We start from the raw sequence: 12,725 nt of genomic DNA on the forward strand, positions 1-12,725 counted from the left end.
TAAGCTGGGAACTGAACGCTGAACAATTGTAGTGAGGGGCTCCCCCCCCCCTCCTCCATCCCCCATCCAGCTTCGATTAGCCCAGATAATACATACTGTCACATCCTAGCACGTGACTGATTTCTATACATAGCTCGTGACGTCAGCGTGATAAATCTGAACGAAAACGATACGCTACAAGAAAATCGGAAAATGCTGACTTTTTTTGAGTTGTTTGAACTCATGACCCCGTAAAGGCAAATATCTCAAGAGTTTTTTCAACGAGGAAGTTGTAACAGATCGAAGCTAGCGATGTTTTTTTTAGTCGAACAATGCTATGGAGTCTGGTCAGTTAACGTGCCCCCCCCCTCCCATTACCCACCCCTACCTTGTTTGCCGGAACTAGGTTGAGTGATGTTTCGTTTGAGCAAATTCACAATTTCCGTGAGAAATTTTCCATTTTCTTTTTTTTTTTTAATTTGCAATTCTTATTTCCTTCAGTGGTAAGACCGGAGTTTTTAAAATGGGATATATTTCCTTAGCTTAAGCCCGGCACGTTATTTTATTCGATTACAATAATAAACTTCGATAATTTCAACTTTAAATTAATATTTAAAGGTAAATCCCACCTAGACTTGTCTAGAAAATTCGCCAAGCCTCTCCACTGGCTAGATTTAGACTAACATAGAACCTCGAATTCGGGTTGTTACGAACGATGAAGCAAAATATAAATAAACAATGGGCATTTAAATTTATGCATTTTTATTCACATAATCTGACTATCAGTTACCGTTAACAATATCAGTTTAGTCAGAGGTACACTAAGGGTGGCATTTTAAGTGTCATTTGACATGCTTTGACATTTCTTCAACGGACTTGACCTTTACTCCCACGACCTCTGACCTCTGTCATTTTTTTTTCAGCGGCTGCTCGCAGGTCTGTAGCACTTCCGGTGTCGTCACTCATCCTCTCCGTCATCGCCGTCATCTTCACCGTCGTCGGCAACATCAGGAAAGATGCCAGGACGCTGGTCGGTGGTGTCTTCTTTATACTGTCTGGTGAGTGGTGGTGTTAGTGGTGTCTGGTGGTGTCATCTGGTGGTGTTGTCGGTGGTGTCTTCTTTATATTGTCTGGTGAGTGGTGGTGTTCGTGGTGTCTGGTGGTGGTAGTGGTGTCATCTGGTGATGTTGGTGGTGACATCTGGTGGTGTTGGTGGTGACATCTGGTGGAGTAGGTGGTGTCATCTTGTGTTGGTGGTGTCTTCTTTATACTGTCTGGTGAGTGGTGGTGTTAGTGGTGTCTGGTGGTGGTAGTGGTGGTGGTGTCATCTAGTGTTAGTTGTGTCATCTGGTGGTGTAGGTAGTGTCTTCTTTATACTGTCTGGTGAGCGGTGGTGTCATCTGGTGGTTTTGGTGGTGGTGGTGGTGTCATCTTGTGTTGGTGGTGTCTTCTTTATACTGTCTGGTGAGTGGTGGTGTTAGTGGTGATATCTGGTGGTGTTGGTGGTGTCATCTGGTGGTGGTAGTGGTGTGCTCTTTATACTGTAAGTGGTAACATTTGTCCTGAAATATTTCTTCCTTGAGATATTTTGTCTGGGATATTTTGTCTGAGATCATTTGTACAGTTATATATATATATATATATATATATATAATAAGTGCAATATATATATATATATATATATATATATATATATATATATATATATTGCACTTATTGACCAACACAATGTTGTCCCTCAGTTGGAGACAAGGCAGTCTGCTGATGTATTATCTAATAGCACATACGTTCGCTTCTGGCCACTTAACATACAGATAGTGTACCCTTGGGACCAACCTGCCCCGACCCTCTAACATAGGGGGGTCACTAAAAGACATGGCGCCATGATAAGACTAATGAATGACCCCCTTGATCTATAGCAGTCCACCGGGATGTTTAAACTGCTCCCACAACAATGCGGTTTTTTACACTATTCTGAACTTTGTCAATCTCTTATCATCAAATATATGTTACAATATACTTTCGTCCCTTTGAACTTTATTCTTGTCTGTGCTACACTTCACACCTCCCCATCCTTTTTCATCTCTTCCTCTCAATCTCGCTTTCATTTTTATTCTTTTTGTTTTTGTAGCTTTTTTTATCTACAGTTATCTACCCCTGGTAAAAGAAAGGTAACTCTATAAACTTTATAACCATAGTTTTTGTCCTAAACATCTTATTATGACGGATGCTCCTTTGTGAACCAACTTTATTTCATTACTGGTGCCATAAAAATTAGTCTTTCAACGATAGGTCGCTAGTGAAATGGACAACTTTGAGATCCACATAAATGGGTTAAACCCTGAATCTCATTAAATTTAAACCAATATTCGATCCCCTAACCCCTAACATTTAAACCAATATTCGAACCCCTAACCCCTAACATTTAAACCAATATTCGAACCCTTAATCCTAACATTTAAACCAGTATTCGATCCCCCAACCCCTACCATTTAAACCAGTATTCGAACCCTTAACCCCTAACATTTAAACCAGTATTCGAACCCGTAACCCATAACATTTAAATCAGTATTCGAACCCGTAACCCTAACATTTAAACCAGTATTCGAACCCCTAACCCCTAACATTTAAACCAGTATTCGAAACCTGATTGATTACACCAGGATTCGAACCCACATCACCGACTAATTAAATCAGTATTTAAACTCTGAAACGACATCATTGTTTATCAATCCAAAATTGCCACCCACTGGGGTCGTCGTGGTCGAGTCGGTAAAGCTCATGATTGCTAAACCAAAACGTCTCGAGTTCAAACCCTCGGGCAGAATAGGCTCGATATCTGGGGGTCAACTCCAAAACAACAACTGCCTTGTAGTTTGCTCTCGGCTGGACAGCTAATCCAAAAAAAAAAAAAAAGCTGAAAACGGAGTCAACGTAACACGTTGACACGTAATAACTTATTGTACACGTAATAACTTATTGTGTTGGAGGGGATCTTTGACAACATTAAAAAATCGAAAACGAAGAACCACCAAGAACAACTCACAAAACATATTTCAGTGGTATTTTCACGTTTTTACAAAAGAAATCGCCATTCTTAATAATAATCGAGAACCATTTACTATCAGTTTCTTCCAGGCATCTTTTTAACACAATCCCAACAAAAAAAACTAAAAGAATGTATCATTTTCTTAACACACAACTAACAAAACCAGAACAGAAATTATAATTTTCTTAACATAAACACAACAAAAACAGAACAGAATTTGTCATTTTATTAACATAAACACAACAAACACTTAACAGAATTTATCATTTTCTTAACATAAACACAACAAAAACAGAACAGAATTTATCATTTTCTTAACACAAACCCAAACAAACAATCACGCCGGAAAGAAAAAAAAAATCCGACTCTATTTTCGCTGGCCCATTACCGTGCGTTGTCCATTGTATTGATCTACGGCCATTACGGCGGGGTATCGCTAGATTGTACAAATAGTGCCGCACGCCCCACCACAGGATGTGCGGGTGAGCACTTAAAAAATTTGTTGTGGCTAAAATTAGCCTGGAGCAGCCAACACGAGATTTGCTAGTCGGGTCTTCGTATTGATTAGAGTTTAGCGTCCGGGCTTAACAGGATTAGCGTAGGGGATTAGGGTTATTGTTAACACTCTTCGGTTGGTTGCTGGGATGAGAAGTTATTAAATAGGAGGTCGTTGACTTTTGTTTTAAGATGTTAAGATGTGTGTTGGTTTGTGAGTTGAAGTTTGTTTTGTAGGGAGTTGTGTGTTGATTAGATGGGTTGTCTGTCCTGACTGCTTAACAGCTGGTCATTAAGTAATTACGGTTTGTTGTCTTGTGTTGCGTGGGTTAGTGAATAGTTAAGGTTTGTGTTGTGTTCAGTTGCTTATTAAGCTATTAAGGTGTGAGTTGTATTGTGTTTAGTTGCTTATTAAGCTATTAAGGTGTGTGTTGTATTGTGTTCAGTTGCTTATTAAGCTATTAAGGTGTGTGTTGTATTGTGTTTAATTGGTTATTAAGCTATTAAGGTGTGTGTTGTATTGTGTTCAGTTGCTTATTAAGCTATTAAGGTGTGTGTTGTATTGTGTTTAATTGGTTATTAAGCTATTAAGGTGTGTGTTGTGTTGTGTTAAGTTGGTCATTAAGCTATTAAGGTGTGTGTTGTGTTGTGTTGAAATGGTCATTAAGCTATTAAGGTGTGTGTTGTGTTGTGTTGAAATGGTCATTAAGCTATTAAGGTGTGTGTTGTGTTGTGTTAAGTTGGTCATTAAGCTATTAAGGTGTGTGTTGTGTTGTGTTGAAATGGTCATTAAGCTATTAAGGTGTGTGTTGTGTTGTGTTGATTTGGACGATGTTGACATCAGTTGCAGACGTTGGCCGTTTTTGAAATACTGCCCTATCTTATGGCTTTAATGTCAATAGTTTGTGTTTCATTTGGTGGGTATGTCATATGTTAATTTATACACTAGGACAATATGACACCAATTTCTAAAAGTTGACTTCTTGCTTTTTACACTCAAATAAGCTATGATAGTTTAGCTATTGAATCAAATGATGAAACAAAACCGTTTTGCAGAAAATGTAGGTCAATTTATCATTACGACTGTCTTATAAACAATTCCTATTTGTGAAGTGACAGCCTAAATGTAGATTACGATAAATCTGATAATGGCTTTTGTCTAATATTAAAATTAATGGATTGGCGTCAGGTCCTAATTGAATGGCATCTTTTATTTATGAGTTGTAAGCCGTGTAACTAGTTTCTGTGTCATTCTCTGCGTGTAACACACCTGTCTATATTCAGAAAGTCTTTGAGTGCCTGTAGCTTACCTGTCTATACTATTTAGGTCTTTGCATGTCTATAACTTACCTGTCTATACATCTTGGGTCTTTCGAGGGCCGTAACTCATCTGTCTATACTCTCCAGGTCTTTGCCCGTAACTTACCTGTCTATTATCCACAGGTCTCTCCCTGGCTGTAACTTACCTGTCTATACATCTTGGGTCTTTCGAGGGCCGTAACTCATCTGTCTATACTCTCCAGGTCTTTGCCTGTAACTTACCTGTCTATTATCCACAGATCTTTCCCTTGCTGTAACACCTGTCTTTGCCCGTAACTTACCTCTCTATACTCTGAAGGTCTTTGCCTGTAACTTACCTTTCTATTATCCACAGGTCTTTCCCTTGCTGTAACACATGTCTTTGCCCGTAACTTACGTCTTTATACTCTGAAGGTCTTTGCCCGTAACTTACCTGTCTATTATCCACAGGTCTTTCACTGGCTGTAGGTATGATCCTCTACATCTCTGCCATCAACGATGAGGTTGGGTACAGGGTATCAACTAGCGTAAGTAGTTTGGTCTTTTGCTACCTTTTGTCGTCATACTCGAAAAATAGTTCTAATTGGTAATTACTAATTTATGTTTGAGATGTTCAGTAGAAATATACAAATGTAGGCCTATAGTGTAAAATAAAATTCGATTTTCAGGGAATATTTGTATTAAAGTATTGCTTTTATAGTTGGAGATGATTGAGCAATGAGTACTGGGTGACGGATAACGAATGATTTTGATCGTTTTGTATCCCTCCGCGTTCATCAATCAACATGGTGCAGCCATCAGATGAAGAAAATAATGATTTTGTTTATTGATCTGTGGATGAAAAAAATAGTTCCTCGCGTATGCTTCCGTTTTCATGATGAATCATTGGGACGCGAGATTGTCTTCTCAACACTGAAAAATGATGAGAAACTTCGAGAACTATTTTTAATCATGGCCGAATACCAAACACGGATCTGCGTACTTGTAAACAAGACAAAATGTTGCCAGATTTTTCAGATTTCGCGAGCCAAAATGTGATTTTCTTTTTCGTTTTGTAAGTTTGTTTTTTTGTTTGAAAAACGAAACAGTTCTACAAAAAGTAATTAAAAAGCAATCAAGATTCACTAAAAATGCCAAGTAATTAGCGTTTATGAAATATTGCTTTACGTCAAAAATAGCGTGATTTGGGTTTTCTTTTAAAGAGGCATATTAAGATTTTTGCAATCAGTTTAAGATATATATATATTTTTATTGACATTTATTGATATGGGCAATTATTTTACGACAGATTTTGAAACACATAAACATGCAAAAACTTACACACACACGCGAGCGCACAGCGTTATATATATATATATATATATATATATATATATATATATATATATATATATATATATATATATATATATATATTTATATATATTTATATATATTTATATATATATGTCTATATACCTTATATAGTTAATATATATATATATATATATATATATATATATATATATATATATATATATATATATATAAATATATAAATATATACTTGTTTAGATACAACGTAGAGTAATAACATCATCTCCTATTGTGTAACCAGGTGTTGTGACATTTCTTTCATCTTTATCCAGAGGTCTGAAGTGGGGTTCAGCTACGCCTATGGCTGGTCATTCTTCACCGCCGGCTTTGGTTTCCTGGCCTCGGAGATGGCGGCCGTGGTGACCGTGACCCTCTTCCTGAAGCGGAACTCAAAGTTCGAGGACATGGCCCGCATCATCCCGGGCCTAGAGGACAAGATCCCCGTGGACGGGCCGGAGCCTCACCCCTATAGGGAGGACAGGCGGTACCTGTGTCACCCCGAGAGTGGGGAAGACCATCGGTTTCAGTTCGGGGGAGGTTTGCGGAACATGAGCGTGTCTGCTTGATGTGGGGTGCAAGGACCGTGTACAGCCCAATTTTGTTTCACCAGATGGTGGAGATACTTGGTCTGGTGTTTTGTTCGTCGGCAGCATTTGCATCCATCCATGTCACAGAGTTATGGCTACGTTGTCAGCCTGACATTTGACATACGTCTGATGACATTCGTGCAATGGTATCAGTGGGATGACATCTGTGTGATGATGATGTTCGTAATATGACATTCTGTAATTGCACTGCAAGCTTTGGTGGATACAGAAATACGTGTAATGACATCGATGTGTTGACATTTATGTCAAGACATTTGTGAGATGACATCCCCTTATGTCACAGCGACACTGATGTATACAGAAATACGTGTAATGACATCCATGTGATGATATCTACGTCATGACTTTTGAGATGACATCCCCTCCCCAATGTCAATGCAAACCACGGCCGATACAGACATGCGAGATAGCCGGATATATTTCCGGATCCGTTCAATGACCGGAAACTGTTAAACGGAAGATCCAGCGTAAGACACGATTCCATTCGCTCCAGTGAAGTTTAGATAGAGGGGGTGGGGCCAGTCAAGTTTGGGGTGGGGGGGGGGGGTCAGGCCCTCAGCGCCCCGGCTCGTAAATCATGGCGACTTTTATCTCGGGGTTCCATTTCCCCGCGAGCAATTCTGGCATTGACGTCTGGAACCTGGAATGGCGGCATTCAAGGAAGGGATGCCGGGAAAATAATTTCACTTCCGGTTGTGACTCGCCAAATCGTGAACAACAGCAGTAAAACTACACGAAAACGGGAGGGAATAACACCAAAATACTTTTACGTTTGCAATAACTACATCAAATGCACTTACATTTGATTGGTTGTATATTGACGTAAACATATACTTACGTTATTACAAAACCAACTTCAATTTTTTAAATGGGCAAATTTGCCAAAGTTGACTTTGTAAATGTAAAACTTGTATATATCGAGTTGTCTTCACTTTTTGTGCTACATGACACGGTGCATTTAATTTTATAAAATTTTATATAATGGTGGTCATTTATAAATCATCTTGTGAGCTTTATAAGGGCGAATAGTGATATATCATTAACATTTTCTTCATAAAATGTATATCTCCTTTACAGTCAATACATCTTTGATATTTTCATTGAATATTCTTTTGTTTCGGTAAAAATCTTCATAAGTTTTAATAAATACTGTTTGTTCTATGTTTTTAATGCTTCTTTTTTAAAAACATTTCCCATTAAAGATGGTGTTTCACCCAAAATAATTGGGCTTTTTAAAAGAAAACAAACAAAAACAAAACAAATATTAAATAAGCTTTTGAAGTTCATAATATCTGAACATGGAAATAATTTGACTTAAATTAAACAACAACAACAGCACTGGAGTTTCTTAATTAAAAAGTGTGATTATTTGTTTGTTGATGTGGTCGTTTCTATGGTAACTGGGGCGTGGTTATGAATGTGAGGCTACCAAACACCATTAGACAACTTTATACAGAAGGATTTTTGTGTGCCCTGGGTAGCAATATGAACCTTTTGTATGGCTGGTGTTCTAAGCTTATGGCAGCTGAATGTATTCACGTGGCACACTAGAGGTATCAAGCATTGGTTTTTCGGAATACTCAGTCTGGTTTTTACAAGATATGGTTCTTACTTTTACCTCCCACCCCAGTTAGAAGCGCCAACTTTGTGTTGGTCTTATGTAGCATAGAGGCTAACAATAATGAAACAACAACACGCAACCCTCCGCTCTCACACAAACTTTACGATAAAAATGAGCCTCACGTATATGATGCTAATGGATTTCTCAGAAACACACAAATACACACACACACACAACCGAGCTATACATGAGACTTCGGTGTGAGTTTAATGTATTTTGTAATCTTTAACCCCCCCCCCCCCCCCATAATGAGCTTATGATACAATAAACCTAAAGTGCTATGTTGCTCGCACACACACTACACTCCCACCACCCCCGACCACCCCCGACCACCACCACCATAACAACCATCGCCACCGCTAACACTTCCACCCCCACCACTCTCACCCCCACCCCACCACTCTCACCCCCACCCCCACCCCCACCACCACAGCCACAGCCACCCCCCCCCCCCACATACTCAATCTGCATTAGACTTTTGGACCAGTATTCTATTGTCTAAAAAGTCCCCTCATCCTGACCTTGGCTGTTGGGCAATCAATTTTCTTAAGTATTCTCCCCCACCTACCCTTGACCGTTTTGTCACCACTATATTCTCTGAACCCCCCCCCCCCACCCCCAACATACACACACACTACCCTAGACTGTTAGGCCAGTATTATATTCTCTAAACACAAACACTTCCACCCCATAATAAACACCCCAACCCCCGCCGTAAAATAGTTGTGTCAACAAAGAGTTCTCTGGTCACCCCCAGCCCTACTTCAGGTCCGAGGGTGGGTAAAATACTTCCCCCACCCCCACAGGCCTCCTTCAGTGTGTGGTGAGTACTACATTATCTTAACGTCCCACCACAGACGCTCCCAGAAATTGGATTCTTTGTTGTCTCACCGTGTGTATCGCTCGTGAGGAGACTAGCGAGAGCATCCTTAACCCAGCTGGACATCAATGGCTGGAGTGGTCAGGGTAACTCAGACAATAGTTGGGTATCAATGTCTGTGTCTGTGTTATCTAATGCAACATTTGGGTATCAATGTCTGTGTCTGTGTTGTTTCAGACAATATGTGGGTATCAATGTTTGTGTCTGTCTTATCTCAGACAACATTTGGGTATCAATGTCTGTGTCTGTCTTGTCTCAGACAATATTTGGGTATCAATGTCTGTGTCTGTCTTGTCTCAGACAACATTTGGGTATCAATGTCTGTGTCTGTGTTGTCTCAGACAATATTTAGGTATCAATGTCTGTGTCTGTCTTTTTTCAGACAATATTTGGGTATAAATGTCTGTGTCTGTTTTTTTTCAGACAGCATTTGGGTATCAATGTCTGTGTCTGTCTTTTTTCAGACAATATTTGGGTATCAATGTCTGTGTCTGTCTTATCTCAGACAATATTTGGGTATCAATGTTGTTTGTCCGGTCTGTGTGGGGTATTTGAACAACCAGTTACCTCCATCAAACAACGTTGTGGCTGTGTGTGTATGTTGTTCCGTTTGTTTGTAGTGTCTGTGTACTGTAGCTGTACATAATCATAAATCCGCACATAACACAGCAGCACGGTGACGGGTGTCTGTGTTTGGTCACGTGAGCGCGGTGCTGTTTACCGCGCGTAACCATGGAAACAACAACGGACGGATTACGTATCTCAGTAAAAAAAATAGTGTTGACGTCTGGTGCGATATTTCAGCGCTATCACGTTCGAGAAATCCAAGTTTTTAAAGAATTTCCAGTGGGTTTTTTACTTCTGTAATATCTCGCCTACATTCTTGCCTCCCCTTCGCCATACCTTTGCCACACCCTGTCACACCTCGTCACACCTCGTCACATCATCACCACACCCGTCACACCTCGTCACATCATAACCACATCCGTCACACCGCGTCACACCTCGTCACATCATCACCAGTCCCGTCACATCTCGTCACATCATCACCACATCTTGTCATACCTCGTCACATCATCACCACATCCGTCACACCTCGTCACACCTCGTCACACCTCGTCACATCATCACCACATCCGTCACACCTCGTCACATCATCACCACATCCGTCACACCTCGTCACATCATCACCACATCCGTCACACCTCGTCACATCATCACCACATTCGTCACACCTCGTCGCATCATCACCACATCCGTCACACCTCGTCACATCATCACCACATCCGTCACACCTCGTCACATCATCACCACATCCGTCACACCTAGTCACATCATCACCACATCCGTCACACCTCGTCACATCATCACCACATCCGTCACACCTCGTCACATCATAACCACATCATCAAAGTCACAACCTAACCACACCCTCACCTTGCCACACACCAGCCACACCCACACCACACCAATCGATATCCACATTTTTGTACAATTATCGATTACTTGTTAAAATCAAAGTTGTAACATCGATTCAAAATAGTGTGAAATTTGGTTAATTAAAATTTGCAATGCTAATTTGTTATGATGCCGAGTTACTCAATTTTTAATGGCATTATTTTTTTTTTCTCTCTTAAAGGTCGCCAAACTCTCGTCCGTCAGTTTCCACTAATTCATACTTTTAATATTTAATATTTGTAATCCATTTTTAATTACTTAAACTTTTTATAACAGAATAGAATCTTGTAAAAAAGAATTGCACACCAAGTGAACGCCTAATAAAATGTGCATAATAGTGCGGGATATTATTAGTACTTAATAAATTTACATGCGTTTTTTTGAGAAGTCGGAAATAGCATAAATTAGTACTTCCGGTCAACGGAAATTACTCAAAATTTAACAGAAGGTAGAGTAATAGATCTTTTAGTTACATGTGAAATTTCATTTATCTATCTGAAATAGTACTCAAGTTATAGGCTTTTGAAAATTTCAAAGTAGAAAAAGTACCACTTCCGGTTATCGGAAATCGCTCAAAAGTTGATCAGGATTCACGATTTTGATAAAATACTTATATACGAAATTTCATCAACCTAGCTGTAACGGTACTCAAGTTATCGTGTTTACACACACACAGACAGACACACGGACATATGGACAAGATTGTTAAATTATGTTTTTCCGTATAAGTGAGGTGTAAAACGTCGAGATTCGCAAAATTCTCGATTTTTTTTTGCACGATAACAAGACTTTCTCTATACTTCTTTTTTTTTTTTTTTATTTTTTTTTTTGCTTGCCTCAGACACGTAATTTATAGCGTCAGTTGTGTGTTCGCTTTAGTATTACAGTTTTCATCATCGGCTTGTGAGGACTGATACAGATTTACAATAGTAATATTTCTTTCTCACTTGTAACCTACTTGCATTCATTTAAGATGGTTTACTTATACATAGATCTTATACAAAACGTCTAAATATAAAGAAAAAATAAAAATTAGACTTTCTCTATACTTCGTTTTTTTTTTTTTTTTTTTTTTTTTTTTTTCTAAAAGCATAAAAATTCTTTTTATTTTAATCATAAACAAATGAGATTTTTTTCACTGACAAAAAAACAGACGTCAGATAGTATTAACAGGCAGCTATCATCCTTCATCATTTAAAACATTGTTTATGTTGTTGTTTTATAAGTTAGCTCTGTTCCAATGCATTGATTTTAAACCACAGTCTAGCTATAAAAAATAAACATTTATCTCTTCAACCGTATTTCTACTAAATAGTTTTTCGTAACTCCTTAATATCACAATAAATAATCTAGTGTCCAAAAAAAAGAAGTTTCAAAATTTTGATATTAAAGCCAATCTTCTTCTTCTTCTTCTTCGTTCTTAATTATTAGTGTTGAAGGGGATCGAGATTTATCTGCCAGTGGGTTTGAACTCGAGACTTTTTTCGAATTTATCAACCATGAGCTTTTTGCCGACTCGACCACGCTTCCAACACAATTAAGCGTTACGTGTCAACTGGTTATGCGCCCATGAGGCCATTGACTCCGATTTCAGCCTGCTTTTCTATTTGGATTTGCTTCCATAGCCTTTGTCCAACCAAGAACAAACTACAAGGCAGCAGTTGTTTAATTTTGGAGTTGTCTCTCCTAGAAGAGTGGCTGTCCCCAGCTAACGAGCCTCATCTGCCCGAGGGTTCGAACTCGAGACTTTTCGGTTTAGCAACCATAAGCTTTTACCGACTCGACCACGCCGACCCCCTAAAGCCAATCAATAGTCATGTTTTTAGGGAAAAATAAATTGTTTTAATTAAAATAAGATCATGGCTAAGTAACTTCTAATAAAGCAGCAGGATCACAAAAGAGGATTTAAAAGCTAACATTGTCACAAGAAATGAATGATCCCATGTGACTTGATCTCAATGTGTTCAAAGGTTGGACAAT

General features: G+C 39.0%; 1 protein-coding gene across 1 annotated transcript in view; it reads left to right on the forward strand.

Moving 5' to 3' along the window:
* Positions 1 to 7,284, forward strand: part of LOC131931922 (voltage-dependent calcium channel gamma-5 subunit-like) — a 33,278-nt gene extending 25,994 nt beyond the window's left edge. The window contains exons 4-6 of the mRNA XM_059288751.1: positions 903 to 1,037; positions 5,273 to 5,349; positions 6,451 to 7,284. Of these exons, the coding sequence (XP_059144734.1) occupies positions 903 to 1,037; positions 5,273 to 5,349; positions 6,451 to 6,744 (506 nt within the window). The 3' untranslated portion in view covers positions 6,745 to 7,284. The remainder of the gene's footprint in view (positions 1 to 902; positions 1,038 to 5,272; positions 5,350 to 6,450) is intronic.
* Positions 7,285 to 12,725: the final 5,441 nt, after the last annotated feature.

This window comes from Physella acuta, unplaced genomic scaffold, assembly GCF_028476545.2.
Source record: "Physella acuta isolate Inbredline_101_S28 unplaced genomic scaffold, ASM2847654v3 ptg002054l, whole genome shotgun sequence".
Taxonomy (NCBI): domain Eukaryota; kingdom Metazoa; phylum Mollusca; class Gastropoda; family Physidae; genus Physella; species Physella acuta.